This window comes from Orcinus orca, chromosome 19 (genome assembly GCF_937001465.1).
Source record: "Orcinus orca chromosome 19, mOrcOrc1.1, whole genome shotgun sequence".
Taxonomy (NCBI): Eukaryota; Metazoa; Chordata; class Mammalia; order Artiodactyla; family Delphinidae; genus Orcinus; species Orcinus orca.
Window position 1 is genome coordinate 32,716,471 of NC_064577.1, and position 17,544 is coordinate 32,734,014.

At 44.4% G+C, this 17,544-nt stretch overlaps 1 protein-coding gene across 6 annotated transcripts in view; it reads left to right on the top strand.

Moving 5' to 3' along the window:
• RPTOR (regulatory associated protein of MTOR complex 1) overlaps nucleotides 1–17,544 on the top strand; it is a 346,981-nt gene that overhangs the window by 235,024 nt on the left and 94,413 nt on the right. For all 6 annotated transcript variants that reach the window (XM_049701469.1, XM_033438696.2, XM_049701471.1 and 3 more), the window contains exons 8-9: nucleotides 12,932–13,032; nucleotides 13,574–13,718. In XM_049701469.1, coding sequence (XP_049557426.1) covers nucleotides 12,932–13,032; nucleotides 13,574–13,718 — 246 coding nt within the window. The remainder of the gene's footprint in view (nucleotides 1–12,931; nucleotides 13,033–13,573; nucleotides 13,719–17,544) is intronic.

A 17,544-nucleotide genomic window follows, 5' to 3' on the forward strand; every position in this document is an offset into this window, starting at 1 on the left:
GCACGGGCTCTATGCACGCAGGCTTCAGTAGTTGTGGCATTTGGGCTCGGTAGTTGTGGCACACAGGCTCTAGAGCACAGGCTCAGTAGTTGTGGCGCATGGGCTTAGTTACTACACGGCATGTGAGATCTTCCCGGACCAGGGCTCGAACCCGTGTCCCCTGAATTGTCAGGTGGATTCTTAACCACTGAGCCACCAGGGACGTCCCCAAAACTGGTGACTTTAATTGAAGTATCAAGTTTTTTTATAGTTGATATAATAATTGACATATTTGAGTTTAAATCTGCCACCCTGTTTCTTTTTTGTTTTGTCCCCCATTTCTTTTTTACACCTTCCTTTTTTTCTCCTGCACTGCCATATTTTGGATTTATTAACAGTTTTACTACCCTTCCTCCCCTTCTTTTGGCTTGTTAACTATGTGTTCTTTTCCTACACTCGAGTGGCTACCCAGAGCCATGGTCTCCTTGTGCTTTCTGTTAAAGGCCAGGCAGTGAACACTTAAGCCTCTGTGAGCCACATAAAGTCTCTGTTGTTTATTCTTCTTTATCTTCTGTTACAGCCCTTTAAAATTATAAGGCTTGTTATTAGCTTTCAGGCCATACAAAAAATAGGCTGCTGGCTGGATTTGGCCCGAGGGCCATAGTTTTAGCAACCCCTGACTTACTAAAGTCTAATATAAATTAGTACTTTTACCACTTTCCAGGTGATGCAAGGACCTTAGAACAATTAACTTCGTTTGCTCACTTCCTTAGTTGTATACAATTACTGTCATATATTTTAACTCTCCATATATTATCATTTCCATAAACATTATTAATATTCTACAGAGTTAATACTTACTTTTACCCACGTATTTACATCTTCTATTGTCTTTCATTCCTTCCTGCACCTCAGAGCTTCCATCTGAGATCATTTTTTTTCTTTATTTCATTTAGTGCAGGTTTGCCAGTGAAAAGTTATATTTTTATTGTTTGAAAACGCTGTAATTTCACCTTCATTTGTTTTTACTTTTTAAAAAAATTATTTATTTATTTTTGGCTGCGTTGGGTCTTTGCTGCTGCGCGCAGGCTTTCTCTAGTTGTGGCGAGTGGGGGCTACTCTTTGTTGCAGTGTGCGGGCTTCTCATTGCGGTGGCTTTTCTTGTTGTGCAGCACAGGTTCTAGGTGCGTGGGCTTCAATAGTTGTGATGCGCAAGCTCAGTAGTTGTGGCTTGCACGCTCTAGAGTGCAGGCTCAGTAGTTGTGGCTCGCAGTCTCAGTAGTTGTGGCTCACAGGCTTAGTTGCTCCACGGCATGTGGAATCTTCCCAGACCAGGGCTCAAACCCATGTCCCCAGCATTGGCAGGCAGATTCTTAACCACTGCGCCACCAGGGAAGCCCCTGTTTTTACATTTTTAAATTGGCATTGTTGAAGTATAGCTTGCATTCAATAAAATGACCTCACTTTAAGTATATAGTTTGATGAGTCTTGGCAGCTTTATACACCCATGGGACCACCATCACACTCAAAATATGTCCTAAAAGTTCCCTTGTACCTCATCCCAGTTAATCCCCCACCCTAGCCCCCAGGCCCAAACAACCATTGATCTGCTTTTTCTCATACATTAGATTTATCTTTTCTAGAGCTTCAGATAAATAGAAGATGATACTGTATTCTTTTGTGTCTGAAGAATGGAATGGCTGGGTGGTATGGCAGGTGTATGTTTAACTTTATCAGAAACTTCCCAGCTCAGCATTCGCCCCAGTCATGTGTGAGTGGTCAGAGGTTCTGCATCCACGTTGATACTTGGTGTTCTTAGTCTCTTTAATCTTAGCTGTCTAATGGGTGTGTGATGCTGTGTCCTGTGGCTTTAACTTGCATTTGCCTAGTGACTAATGGTGCTAAGTGGCTCTTCGTGTGCTATTGGCCATTAATTTATATTCTTTAATAAAATGTATATTCATGTCTCTTGCCAACTTTTTAATTGTGTTGTTTGTCTTCAAGAGTCCTTTACATATTTTGGATATAAGTCATTGTCAGATCTACATCTTGTGAGTATTTTTGGTCAGTCTGACTTTTGTTTTCATTTTCACAGCAATCTCCTAAAGACCAGGAGTTTTTCATTTGGATAAAATCTGACCGAATAGTTTTTTCTTTTATGCTTTATACTTTTGTGTCCCACCTAAGAAATCTTTGTGTACCCCAGGGTAGTGAAGATTTTCTCCTAAAACTGTTATGGTTTTAACTTTTATGTTTAAGTTTATGATCTGCTTCAAGTTAACTTTTATACGTGACGTGCAGTGAGTCAAGGGTCAGTTTTTTCTGTATGGATGTACATTTGTTCCCACACCATCATGGAAATAAAGTCTTTTTCCCATTAAACTACTTTGGTACCTTTGACAAAAATCATTTGAATATAATTGTGTAGTCCTTTTGCTTTGTCCTATGACATAGATCTCTATGTCTGTCCTTATGCCAGAACCACACTATCTTGATCATTGTAGCTTCACTGGAAATCTGTTCCCTTTCAAAATGGTTTTGGCTGTTCTAGCTCCTTGCATTTCCATGTCAATTTTAGAATCAGCTCATCAGTTTCTAACAAGCCTGCTGGGATTTGTACTGTGATTGCGTTGCATGTGTAGACCAATTTGAGGAGAATTCGGAGAATTCTCGTCTTAACAATACTGAGTCTTCTGATCCATTAGCGTGGTGTGTCTCCCCAGTTAAGTCTTTTAAAAATTTACTGCAGCAATACTTTGTAGTTTGTTGTTGTTGTTTACTTTTAATTTTAATCCCATGAATTCATCAAATGGCATCAAACATCTCTGACTGTGACAAATGCAGTATAAAGTGAAGTTCTCTGTTGAGGGGAGTGGTCAGAGCTGTTCAAGGGGATTCCGAGGGGATACATCTTACAACGAGGAAGTCAGAGACAGGTGCTTCGAGGTCACTGTGTGAGAGCAGGAGAGATCCTCAGGCCTCTGCCTAGTTCTGGTCAGAGGTCTGGTCAGTGAGATCAGGATTGGGTGTCCAGAGAGAAGCTTTCAGTCAACAGTGCATGTCACATGCCCAGGAGGACATTAACCCCCATCATGTAGTGATGCTGGACCAGATCTTCCTCTTTTGTTGCTGACTGTTGTATTTAGTTTCTGGAATTTTAAGTACCGCAGAGAAGTGACAGAGCTGCAGGCATCTGCTGGACATTGAGGCATTTCACCTGTATCACCATCATTACTGAACACCCTTGTTGTAGTTCACTGGGTATCCTCCCAACAGTTCTTTCTTTTCTTTTTTTCTTTGGCCTCACTGCACAGCTTGTGGGATCTTAGTTCCCTGACAAGGGACCTTCCTTGAGAGTCAGTTTATTATTAGAGCTGTATGTGCATCTACCTGAGTACCTACTATATATCAGCCATTGTGCTTCACATACATCATCTCATTTAACTTAATCCAAAAAAGTGGGTCCTGGGCTTCCCTGATGGCGCAGTGGTTGAGAGTCTGCCTGCCGATGCAGGGGACACGGGTTCGTGCCCCAGTCCAGGAAGATCCCACATGCCGTGGAGCGCCTGGGCCCGTGAGCCATGGCCGCTGAGCCTGCACGTCTGGAGTCTGTGCTCCACAACGGGAGATGCCACAGCAGTGAGAGGCCCGCATACCACAAAAAAAAAAAAAAAAAAAAAAGTGGGTCCTTATTGGCATTTTCAAGGGATGGAGCATAAAAGAAGTAGAGTCATACAATAGTAAGTAAAAGTTCAAGAACCAAACCCAAACTTTATAGCTGCAAACTTGTGTTTTTAACTGTGGTATATTCCCTTCTACCCTTTTCTAGTTCTTGGAGTCCTCAATCTAATTTAGATGTTTATTCGTGGTGTTTCTGTAGCACTAAGTGGGTTCATCTACCATGATCATTATCACATACTGACTTAGTTGTCTTGATGCTTTGTAGTTTGAGCTGTGTATATTTTGCAAATAGTTTGTTAAATTAATTTCAGTTTTTAAATTGTTCAATGATAGCATGTAGAAGTGCATTTGATTTTTGTATACTAGCCTCATTTTTCTAACTATGCTAAACTCACTAATTAGTTCTGATACCTGTTTTATAGATGCCTTAAGATCTTCTATGTATGTAATTGTGTCATCTGCAAAGAAATACAATTTTACTTCTTCCTTTCATATCTTTATGTCTTTAATTCCTTTTTCTTACTTTATTGCACTGGCTAATGCCTCCACTACAAAGTTAAATAGAAGTGATGAAACTGAGCCTCCAAGCTGTGATCCTAATTAAGGATCAGTTAGGGGAAAACATTTTATCTTATATCACTAAGGGTAATGTGAGCTGTGAATTTTTCATAGATATCCTTTATCAGGTTGAGGAAGTTGTCTTCTGTATGTAGTAGTTTCCTGAGAGTTTTTATCATGAACAGCTGTTGAAATTTATCAAATGCTTTTTCTACATCTATTAAGATAATAATTTATTCTCCTTTGTTCTGTTAATAGTTTCATTACATTATTGATGTTCAAATGTTAATTTAAACAAACCTTGCATTCCTGTGATAAACCTCATTTGATCATGGTGTATTACCCTTTGATATACTGCTGGATTTGACTTACTAATGTTTTATTAAAGATTTATGCACCTGTATTCTGAGGGATAATGATTTTCTCTATAATCCAGTGGGGTGCAGCGACACCCTCTCCAGCAAGATCTAAGTCGTAGCCTTGGGTGGGGCCTCTTCCAAATTTCCTCCTTCTTTGGGTGTACTCCCTGAGCTGAAGAGGTAGTAGCTGCTCCCTACAGATACCAATCCTGTCTTTTTTAGAGTTCTTTTTGTCCTTCTTAGTAGTTAGTTAATCTCCATATTTTAGTTAAAGCAGTTAATATTAAATGCTTAATATACTGCTTAATATCTCTGCTTAATTTACTGGCATGGTTTTTGTCTCCTGGCGAGACCCTTACTAATACATGTTCCCTTGAAAGCTATATGCATTTTTTCCTCTATTTTTAGGAAGTTCTCTTTGTCTTGGATTTTGGCGGTTTTATTTTGATGTACCTATGTGGGCATTATTTGTGTTTGTCCTGCTTTATGACTATGGCATTTCTTCAACCTGAATGCTATAGACTGAATTATGGCCCCCAGGAAGAGCGTCCTCACCAGAACCTGACCATGCTGGCACCCTGATCTTGGACTTGTAGTCTCCAGAACTGTGAGGAAATAAATTTCAGTTGGTTAAGCCACCCAGTCTATGGTATTTTGTTACGACAGCCTGAGCTCACTAAGACACTGTGCCTTGATGTCTTTCATCAGTTGTAGAAAATTCTGAGCCATTGTATTTTTTTTTAAAGAGTGACTCTTTTCTTGCATTATTTAAATGCTTTTCTTTTATTTATTTAAATATTTATTTATTTATTTAGGCCGTGCCAGGGCTTAGTTGAGGCATGCGGGATCTTCGTTGCGGCATGCAGGATCTTTAGTTGCAGCATGTGGACTCCTAGTTGCGTCATGGGGACTTTTAGTTGCGGCATGCATGCAGGATCTTGTTCCCCAACCAGGGATCGAACCCGGGCCCCCTGCATTGGGAGTGTGGAGCCCAGCCACTGGACTACCAGGGAAGTCCCTGAGCCATTGTGTTTTTGAATATTGCTTCTATTCCATTTTCTCTTTTGGGGATGCCAGTATGTACATGTTAGGTCTTTTCACAATATCCACTCTTTCTTATTGTATTTTTTTCTTATGTCCCAATCTCTTGTCTCTTTTGCTTAATTTTGAGTATTTTTTTTCTGACCTGTCTTCCATTTCTGTCTTCAATGTTGTCTGATCTGCTGTTCAGCCCATCTATTGAGTTTTTAAATTTAATATAGTGTATTGTTAAGTTCTTGAGGTTCCCGGATTTCCAGAGTTTATTTTATAGTTTCCAGTTCTCTACCAGAGTTTTTCATCCTGTGCATTAACTCCACGAACATATTAAGTAAAATTATTTTGAAGTTGGTGTCTGATATTGCCATTATCTGAATCCTCTGTCCATCTCTTTCTCTTGTCAGTTGTTTTTCTTGGTTTTAAACCTAGAAATGCCTGGGGGTGTTTTGTTTGTTTTTTTGTTTGGAGTTTTTTTGAGATATAGTTGATTTACAATATTATATTATTTTCAGGTGTACAATGTAGTGATTCAAAATTATCAATTATATTCCATTTATATTTATTATAAATGCTTGGTTATTTTTTACTGAATGTTGCAAATTGAAAATGGAAATTATACAGAAATCTGGGATGATTTGAGGCTGTGAGGTTTGTGTTATTTCTAGTTCATCCTTTGCACCCAGCTCCAAGACTGGGGGTTTTACCTGAGCTCCATCTCCTTGGTGGGCCCTCAGTTTTTGTTCTCCAGCCTGTGAGTCCACCAAGCTCAGCTTAGGCTCTCTGCCTCTCAGAGTTGCCAGGCACCTCTGGGACAAATGGAGCCCCAGGTGCCGGCTCAAGCCTGGGGCTTTTCTTTCTCAGGTTTTGGCCCCACGATTCCCCACAACCTTGCCAGCCTTCCATTGCCTTCAAAAAGATTTACACACACACACACACACACACACACACACACACACACACACACACAGCCTTTCTGGTTGTTCTCAGTGGGAGAATGGTCTGAGTCACCTCACCTGCCATTGCCAGGAAGTCTTCTAAACCCTAAGAGAGTAATTGAACCGTGCACCCCAGGCTTTGCAGATGTAATTTAGGGCCCGGCTGACTCAGCACTAAGATAGCATCCCAGTGGCTCCACAGTTGAGTGTCTCTGGGTGAGTGTTGAGAGCTGAGTGCATCATCCACAGGCTTTCTGCATTTAAACAAGTGTGGCTACATTTCCAACCAGGCTTTCTCACTGCGTGTTTCTCATTTTCTTCCTCCTGACTACTCAGACGTAGTCCTGCAGTCCAGTTAAAGGGGGACTCCTCTGTAAAACTGCAAACCATTCAGGCTGCAAACAAACCATATCACACTTTATAAACTGCAGGTTCCATACACACTGAAATGGACTTGGATGATCATCACTTGAAATCTGTGAATGGCTAGAAAAAAGCCATTGTGTAATAGGAAATACAGATAATATTAGTGTTGAATTGTACACAATTTTAAATAAAGAGACATTAGAAAGAAGTCTTACAGAGATGTGGCTTGGTCCGGTTCAGCAGAATGTCAGCATATTAAGAAATATGTCCCAAAATGTACTATCTAGGGCAGAAGTTCCCAACCTTCATTTATGTCAAGTAGTTTTCTTTTCCTACTCAGCTGAATTTTTAGAATGATTGAGATTGTGTGTGTCCGCGCACACACACATCTGATTTCAGTATAGCATTAACTGATTGAGAAAATGTACCTGCATACATATTCAGGGACTCCTTTTGGTGACATCATGAGCACTGTCCCTTACCCCACAGGTTGAGAACCCTGATCTCGTTATCTGTCTTTGTCTAACCAAATATCTAACCAGTACATACGGACCTGGATATTCAAAAGAATTATTTTTTTAAAAAATTGCTGAGGATTTCCCTGGTGGTCCAGTGGGTAAGACTCCATGCTCCCAATGCAGGGGGCCTGGGGTTCGATCCCTCTTTGGGGAACTAGATCCCACATGGCATGCCGCAACTAAGAGTTTGCATGCCGCAACTAAGAGTCCGCATGCAGCAACTAAAAAAAGATCCCACATGCCACAACAAAGATCCTGCTTGCTGCAACTAAGACCTGGCACAGCTAAAATATAAATAAATGAATGAATGAATGAATTTTTTTTTAATTGCTGGGTTCACCTCCCCATTTTCTTAGTCACAGAGCATTTCTAAGTAATGAATTATTTGCATTAAGTAAATGAATTAGCCCAAAGTTCTCTGCACCATCATTTTCATAAAGCCATTTAAAGCAGACAAAGTAAAAGAGCATCCTCCTTTATTTGAACTGAATATGAGATAATGTAAATTCATAAAACATGAAATTTTCAAATGTTTTCCCTTTTCGGGTAAACTTGCTTGGCTTCCCTCTTATTAAAAAAAAAGTTTTATTTTTCTTTATTATGCAAGTAGTGTGTTTTCAGCATGTATATTATTAAATACAGATAAGCAAAAAGAATTAAAATCATCCATAATCTCTACCATGCCAAGATAATCGTTGTTACTACTTTGGTGCAGACCTTCCCAGACTTTTTTCCTAAGTGTATTGGTGGATGGTTTTTTTAAAATATTTATTTATTTATTTTTGGCTGTGCTGGGTCTTCCTTTCTGTGCAAGGGCTTTCTCTAGTTGTGGCGAGCGGGGGCCACTCTTCATCACGGTGCGCGGGCCTCTTCACTGTCGTGGCCTCTCGTTGCGGAGCACAGGCTCCAGACGCGCAAGCTCTGTAGTTGTGGCTCACGGACCCAGTTGCTCTGCGGCATGTGGGATCTTACCAGACCAGGGCTCGAACCCGTGTCCCCTGAATTGGCAGGCGGATTCTCAACCACTGCACCACCAGGGAAGCCCTGTGGATGTTTTTAACAAAAATGTAGCATGTCTTTTCATATGGTTATTTCAGTGCATTTAAAATTATTTGATTTTGTACATAAAGAGATATCTGGAGGAATGGTCACCAAAATGTTTCTACTGGTTCTTAGATGGTGAAATTTGGGATGATTTGTGTTATCTTCTTATCACTTGAGTATTTTTAGTGAGTTTGTGTCATTTTCTTGGAAACCATAGTTTTTCATTTAGCATTTTATTTACGCAGAGCTGTGATCATGCAGTTAGAATCCATCCACTCACTCATCAAATATGTATCTGTTATGCATTAGATGCTATGTGTGAACACTGGGTTAGCACGAGGAAGCACGTGGGCCTGCCATCCAAGAGCCCCAAGCCTAGTGGGAGATGTAGCCTGGGCACCAGCTGTCATCTGCGGAATTCTGTGGGGGCCTCAGAGCAGAACCTGAAAGCCTGGGGGGACCACTGGGCCAGGGAGGCAGGAGGGCGTCTGCGCAGGTCTGGAGGCATGTGAGCTGTTTGAGGAGGACAAGTTCTGTGTAGCTAGACATCGGCGTGTTGGCGAGAGAGGAAGCTGGGGAGACACAAAGTAACGAATGGAGGTGAGGACAGGCAGGGTGAGACACCTACCCCAGACCACGGTGCTGGCTGGTTGATGGGGGCAGACACAGAGACAAGGGACACAAGCGTATTGGGGAGAAGCACGGGAGGGAGGCGAAGAAGCAGCGGCCATGATGCTGAGCTGCAGAGCATGGGCCGCCTGTGGAGGCCCTGCACCTCTGCCCTGGGGATCATCAGCTGAGGCCAACCTGACAGCTGAGACGGGCTCGTCTCCCAGCTGGACGGTGTACCCGAACATACTCCTCCCGCTGAGCAGCCAGCCCCTCTTGGGGGGTCTGGGCGGTGCCCCTCCATGTCAGTCACTCCACCACACGGGGTTCAGGGAGCTGCTGGCCAAGTGGGAGCAAATGTTCTTAAGTAGGGAAGTAACGTGAGTCAGATGTGTGGGCTGTGAGCTCGTGCATGTGCTCAGCACTCCGCCAGAATCTGTGAAGAGACTGATTTACATCGAGGAAAGTAAGTCATTGCCTACAAGGAATTTATTACCTAGTTACACAGATAATTAACATGCATGGAGCAACACTGAATAAATAAAAAGAAAAGTAAGCAATTGGTGGGCTGCCAAAGAAATCCCAAGTGAGATGCAGTTGAAAAGGACCTGAGCAAAGGCTGCTGTGGTCAAGACATCTTCATGGACAGGGAAGTTGGGCTTCGCTTGTGAAGACTGAGCCAGAACCAGCCCAAGACACGTGGGAGGCTGTTCCAAGTGGGCAAATGAGAGGAGACTGAGTTTGATATTTTTGTCCAACTGCGAGGTAATGGACCCAAACAGAGGGAACTAGTTTCAAAGTTTATTGTGTCAAGGTGATGGCTTTGAAGCCAAGTGGAAACTTTCTACCTAAGTCCATTGGCAGAGTTTTCGCCCTTGCTCCTTGGAGGCCTCGCGGTGGCCCATCTGGGGAGGCGTGGGCCACTGGGAAGCTGGTGGCTCCCAGCCCTCACCCCTCCAGCCATAGGAACTCTGCTTTCCTTTATTCCAAGTGAGATTTTGTTGAAATAGAGGGAACTATTTGAAACCACTGCAGCAGTAAGCAGAGAACCCTGTAGATTTTTGAACAAAGGTATACCGGGGGCTGTCACCCTGCCTAGTATGAATTGGATCAAGAAGGCCATTGAGGATACCTTTGCAGTGGGAGTGGTTACCAAAAGGCAGTGGAAGAGGTGCCTTGCAAGAAGCAGGAAACACGAGCTACACTTGGGGAAGAGATGAGTGGGCCCTGTCTCTGAGGGTTCGAGCTCTGATGGAAGAGAATCCACGGGGACTCTTGGAGTGAGGACACATGCTACAGGGGAGAAGAAGATGGCAGTAATGAGGATGAGCTTGATTTTAGACATGTTAAATTTGAGCTGTGAAGACAGCAAGCAAGGGGTGAAGGCAGGTTGGGTCATCTTGTAAGATCCAGAAGCAGAGTCGCCGTTGCTGCAGTCAGGCTCCACACAGTGGGCAGTGCTGGAAGCTGTGGGTGAACCCAGATGTCGGAGGAGGTGAGAATAAATCCAACGGCAGACAGCGGTGATGAGGAGTTTGAGGAGGTGGCATGCATTTTCCAAGGAAGTGTCTGCTGGCTCTCTGCTGCATCTCCTTTGGAAGTGCTATCCACTTTATTTTGATCTCCATTTTGCATATGAGGTTAACCTGGGTGACTCAGAGCAGAGAAACAAGACACCAGAAGTTACCCAGACATGCACTGCTGGGACTAGAGTTCGTTTTTCTCATCTCCCAGTTCCATGATCTGTTCCTAAACTATAGCCTTTTGTGCTTTTCACATAAAAGTTAGTCCTTGATTAACACTGTGGGTTTAAATTTTAAAAGAACCACCTTGATTATTAATGAAATTGGGGGGAGGGGTAGGTGAAAGAAACTTGTGTAATGAAATGTGTCCTGGGCTTGACACTCTGTGCTGTGCCTTTCTTCGTGGCCCTGCATCGCTGACCCAGACAGCTTCCAGAGCGGGTTGGGTTTTGACGTCCTTAGGATCAATTACAGAAAGGAAAACGGAAACAAGTAGTTTCTGAAGTGACTTACTTCTTTCTTTATTTTTTTTTGAAGTGACTTAATTCTAAATGACATGAAAAGGGAGGGAAGTGGTACTCACTTCCACCTTTGTCATCCCAGGCTGCCGAATGCAGATGGGTCTTGCAATGATTGGTTGATTGATCACTTTGAATGGTTCCCAGGTCTGTCTGAAATCAGTCGGGCAGATGGCTTGGTTTGTGGTTTCATGATGAGCTTTAGTGAAAGACATCAGTAGAATTTTCAGGAGATCATAGTGGGAGTCTTAGTTTTGCATTTATCTGCCAGCGATTGTCACAAGATGAGGATTTAATAAACACACCTAAATGCACACTGACCTCCACCTGACAAGGAGTGGCCTCTGTTCCCTCCGACGGCTTGGCCACAGTGCCGGCAGCAGGGCAGCTCCTCACTGCTGGGGACGCAGCGGCCTTTCCCAAGGGCCAAACCCCAAGGAGCCAGCTGGGGCTGTGTTGCTTCACCTGACTTAAGGGGCACTGCACACACCCATGATGCACTTGGTCCAGGTTTGGAAATAGACCTCAGCAGACCCTCCTTCTTCCAAGAACACTGTCCTGTCACCACCAGCTGTCAGGGCGAGAGGCAGGTGAGTGGGCAGAGGAGTGGCATCCAATGCTGACTGCGTGCAGATGTGAAGACAAGGAGAGTGTCGCCACTGCCTCACTGCGGGGCTTTCCTCCTGATCGGCTCTCCTTGTATGTGTTCTGTGTAATTATGACGGCACGATATTTGTCCCACTTCTTTACTTAATGTTACAAAGCAGTCTTTTCCCCATATCATTAAAATATTCATAAACAACAGTTTAATAGCTTGTAGTTATTTCATTGTGGTTGTTCCATAATTAATCATTTCTCTATTATTGGTCACATAGGTAGTTTCTGACTTTTCACTGTTATAAATAAAACACTGCAAAACATACCTTGTTTCCACATTCTTCGTTTCTGGTTCAAGATTGATTCTTGGGAGCAGACTTAACTGAGGAAAGGATACAGATGTTTTCTGTCCTTCATGTGTCTGTCCTTTCCAGAAGGATTGTGCCAGCTGATACACCCAAAGGCGTCGTATGTGAGTGGCCACAAATGGAGCACCACTCAAAAGAGTGTCGCCCAGTTGTCTGTTGTGTTTTTTCTTCCTGTGCTCGAATTTCCCCACAGGGGGCGGGGAAGCAAGCCCAGCTGCCCTCACACGCCCCACTGGGAGGCCTGTGATGCTGCTGGCCCACCTCTCACATCCTCACCGCTGGCATTTTCAGTCCAGCGATGCTGCGCCCAGGACTACGTGTGAATTTAAGAGGTGGAATCTAGGCCTGACTAGGTCTGTTTTGATGTTGAACAGGTGAATGATTGTGTGGTGAAGAGCTGGGCCCACAGAGGTCTTCCCATTGCCCTCAGCTTCTGGGAGGTGACCCGTGTCCTGCCTGACAGGAGTGTCTTGATTAGGGTGTGGGGCCCGTCCACTTGGAGGCTGAGAGCAAGGCTGTGGGGGGCTCCAGGGCCCCGGGGGCCTGCCTGGTCGGCAGAGCTCTGTGCCTGCTGTCACGGGGGTGCCAGAGGGGCCCACCCGCTGCTCCTGTGCAGATGGGGAAGGGAAGAAAGTGAAGTGGAGGCTGAGTTTTAAGATGTGAGGTTAGACGTACAGGAGTCTCAAAGATCACAGCAAGGCAAGGAGGTCCTCCTGGCATGGCCAAGTCGCCCCCCAAGCCCCTTCTGACGCGTCGTCGTCCCCTCACCCCTTCTCTTCCCACCTCCTCCTGCCTCTGTCACCTGTTTCCATCTCCGTGACTGTTTTGTGTTTCCTAGGATTCCCGGGCGGCTGAACGACAGGAGGACCCCCCTGGGCGAGCTGAACTGGATCTTCACGGCCATCACGGACACCATTGCATGGAACGTGCTTCCTCGGGGTGAGGCTGCCCAGCTGTGGACTGGTGGGAAGGCTGCTGCCCCGGAGTCAGGAGACTCTGGCGCTGGGATGTGAGAGAAGTCAAATGGGAGGACTGAGTTCCCCTCAGTGAAGAAACCTGAGGATGTGGGCGGGAGAAGGCAGGGACCCCAAAGGTTCTGAGAGGATGAAGTGAATCGCGCATCAGGTCGAGAGCAGTGCTGCAGGGCTAGTTCAGAGTGGTATCTGCTCGGGTCCTTAGTGTTTTCGGGGCAGACTCAGGGCTCATCTGCCTTCAGAGTCACACACCATCCATATTTCTTAAAACCCAAATTACTACTATAGTATAAGACACGTTTATGTTTTTCTGTGACCAGTTGGTTGGGTTCTGCTGTTTGTTCACATTACGTGTGTCATGTAGGTGCTGCCAGTGGAGAATGTGCATGTCAGTTCCAACCTGCTTGTTGCAACTTCTGGTAGAAGGATAGTAAATTTGTATATTTGGCTTTAAATGCTGGACGTGAGTCAATGAAGTCACCTTTTTATCTTTTCTCTGCCCTCAGATCTCTTCCAAAAGCTCTTCAGACAGGACCTATTGGTGGCTAGTCTGTTTCGAAATTTTTTATTGGCGGAAAGGATCATGAGGTCATATAACTGCACCCCCGTCAGCAGCCCACGCCTGCCCCCCACGTACATGCACGCCATGTGGTAAGTGTCTCTCCCCAGACCAGCATCAGATTCTCTAAGGAGCATGGTTTTCCCGTTTCTGCGATAGTCCAAGTGTAAGGGAATTATTTGAACAAAATAGGAAGACGGGGCTCCAAACGTGGAGGCCTGAGTGGTGTACACGAGTTAACAAGGTCGACCCTCAGCTCTGCCTAAGTCCCCTGCAGAAGTGCAGGTGCCTCTAAGGGTCATCCAGGGCTGAGCGGGACCAGTGCCTACAGAGGCCCTGCAGTTCATAGCTCGGGGCGGAGAGGGCCTGCGGGTGAGTTTCTGACTCTGTAGGGATTTGTATTGAGGAAAGAAGATGCCAGCTGAATTCATGAAGTGTATCCAAGATTGCTCCAGAGAATTAAAACTGTTGGGTTCGTGACCACTTAATTTGCATGCTTATTGCACACATATACACATGCTGTCACACACACACACGCACGAGTGTGATCTTTATGATACTTGTATGTTGATTATAAATTTCCTTCAAAACTGGATTACTGGGACTTCCCTGGTGGTCCAATGGTTAAGACTCTATGCTTCCAATGCAGGGGGCCTGGGTTCAATCCCTGGTCAGGGAACTAGATCCCGCATGCTGCAACTAAGAGCCCACATGCCGTAACTGAAGATCCCACATGCTGCAACGAAGATTCCAAACTAAGACCCGGCATGGCCAAATAGATAAATAAATATTAAAAAAAAAAAAACTGGATTACTGCTCTTTACACTACTGCTAGTAGTAAGTACAGTATGATAACAGCAGTAATAATGGAAATTGTTTTGAATCTAGACATTATATCTGAAGGTGTTTGGTTTCTTCCTGTTTCCTTGCTTTTGTGACACAAGCAGAATGTGAGGAAGTACTAAAATGGGGCAGTAACAAAGGAAAATGTGTCTTAGTCACATCCAGAGAGAAATCCTAATACAAAATACTTAAAAAGAGTAGTGATTTTTTTTTTTTTTTAATATGTGCATGACCACTTTCCCCCGACTCTGTAAACCCAGAGAACTAAGAAGGAGGTGGTAAACTCACCTGCTCTCATCCACTCAAGGAAAATCAGGAGTTAACATTCTTATCTGTGAGATAAATCAAGATGCACTTTGCTGGCCAAGCACCAGACTATAATCAGAAATCAAGTTAAAACATGCCTCATCCATACCCTTTGGAAGAGCTTATGGAATAAACTGGAGAAACAGAGAAATAGGAGTAGACCGCACGAAGAGTCTCTGTGCAGCAGTTTAGATCCTGTGTGAACAGACTGGCAGGACAGCAGACGCAGTTTCCTTCACTCCATGAAGATTAGAACTGGGGAGGTGGGGTTGAAAAGCCTCTCTAATGCTTAGGATAAGTAATTAGAAAGAAAACCCACATTTCTGAAGAAGGAGATCCTAAAACAGCCTTATCCTTTAAGTAAAGTGATGCCTTAAATTCTATTTTTTCTGAACCAGGTTTTTATAAAACATTTATTATTAAAAAGGAAAGAAAAAAGAGCTGAACAGGGTCAGTGCTGCGACTAGTCATGGATGGAAAACTAGTTAAGCCACAGGAAATGGGCATCACACCAGCTGCCCAGTGTGAATGGCCTCCTGGGTGACTGGGGCCACTGGCCAAGCAGTTCCCCCCAGGAGGAAGAAATACAGGGTGGACGCGAGGCGCCAGCTTTTAGCGAGCTTTTAGTCCTTCCCTCCATCTGCCCACCCCACCAACAAGTCCGTGGGACAGTCTTCCTTCTTGTGCATGTTTCTCTGGATGTGCTCAGCTACAAAGAGTAAAAAACAACGTGTTGTCCCGGAGAAGAGAGTAAGGAGCACAGCCTGAGCAGAGAGCAGACAGAACAGACAGGGAAGATGACAGGAGGAGAAGGGGACCCAGGGAGGAAGCACGCAGAGATGGCTGGTGCGGAACAGTCACACCTGTCTCTCTTCATCATGCCATAGATCCTTCTCTAGTATTGGCCTCTTAGAACATTTCTGAATTCTGGGATTTGTATAAGTGCTGTTTAATATAAGGTCCAAAGTCTAACAGCAGTGTCTCATAATCCCTCCCGTCTCTGTTACTGATACCTTTCCATGCCCTACTCTAAAACTAGGAATATGGCCCTCTTGCCTGCAAGTTTAGCTCTCCATGAATCTCATAAAGCAAATCCTCATTTGTATTTATTTGTTGTACAGAGAAACGTGAGCTAACACAGCAACCCACAGAGGCCCAGATGAACATGTGGAAAGCCTCCCGGGTATCCCGGGGCACATGGAATTGCTAGCAGTCATACATGCACCCTTGGGGTCTTTCTACTTCCCTGGTTCCAACCTCCCTGCGCATTCCAGGGCCCCTCTGCAGCTGATATGCACCCTGAAGACTTGAGTACAATCTAGTCCCTCAGCCTGCATGGTCCTCCATCCTGCAAAACTCACTGTCTGTGGCCTGATACCCTCTCCGCTCCCTTTTAGGCGAATCCTGGTTGTTGCACGTTGGGTTCTGTGGGAAGCGGACTCAGAGGTGGGGGTCAGCATTAGGATGCTGTGAGGGAGGGCTCTGGGGATCACAACCCTGGACAGGGAGGCGGCCTGACCCCTGACCCAGCCTGGACCAGCACATTCCCAGCCGGCATTGTTGGACCCTGACATCTCCCGCGTCACTCCAGCCCCTGCTGCCCTGTCCACTTTGCATCCACCCATTCCAGCTCAGGAGAGGGACTAAGCAGGTTGCTGAGGAAGAACCAAGGAACGGGACTGGTGAGACAGTCAGAGAGGCTTTGAAAAAGAATGCCGTTTGTCAGAATATTAGCTATAAAAGGGGAAACCGGGGAGAATCCCAGTACCTAACAGAATGGGGATGTAATTGAGATACATATATTTGAAAAAATGTAAGCCATCTTAAAACTTTGTGAAGATTATTTATTATTATACAAAATATATGTTAAATGACAAAAACAGAACACCAGACTGTATCAGCAGTATAATTACCTCTATATTATGCATGGGAAAAGGGCTGGATAAAATTATAACAAGATGCTAATGGTGCTAATACCAGGACAGGAGGATTGGAATGAGAATGCTCCCTTTTAAAAGTTGGTAGAGGGCTTCCCTGGTGGCGCAGTGGTTGAGAGTCCGCCTGCCGATGCAGGGGACACGGGTTCGCACCCTGGTCCAGGAAGATCCCACATGCCGCGGAGTGGCTGGGCCCGTGAGCCGTAGCCGCTGAGCCTGCGCGTCCGGAGCCTGTGCTCTGCAACGGGAGAGGCCACAGCAGTGAGAGGCCCGCGTACCGCAAAAAAATAAATAAATTAAAAAAGTTGGTAGATATTACTTTTGTAATTAAAAATCTACGTGTAGATGTTTTAAGCCTTTGAAACACTAAAAGATATTTTTTAAAATTAAGTTATTCAGGTTGAAGTCTCCCTTGTCAAAAATGCAAAGCTGGAGACAGAAGAATCATTGTGTGCTTCTTTGCATGAAAAAAAATGTAACTAGTAGAATTCCCTGAGGTTTAGTACCTGCACTTGATCTCATTTGGTATTTTTTAAATGTTGTAGAAAGAGCTCATTAAAATCCTGAGTTGGAAATCATTCACATGCATTAGACTCGTCCCATATTTGTTACTGTACAGCAAACGTACAGCAAACCAAATGGGATTGTTACTGAAACAACAGTTGCAGGGATAATTTAATTTAACAAGTAGTTGCATACTCACTATGCACAGGGCATTGGGAGGCCTTGTAAAGAACATAAAAAGCCGTTCTAAAAAGGCATGAAATCATGCCTGAGTATTTATTGAGTATCAAGCACTGGCGACCCAGCCTGGGCACATTGTGCGTTTCCA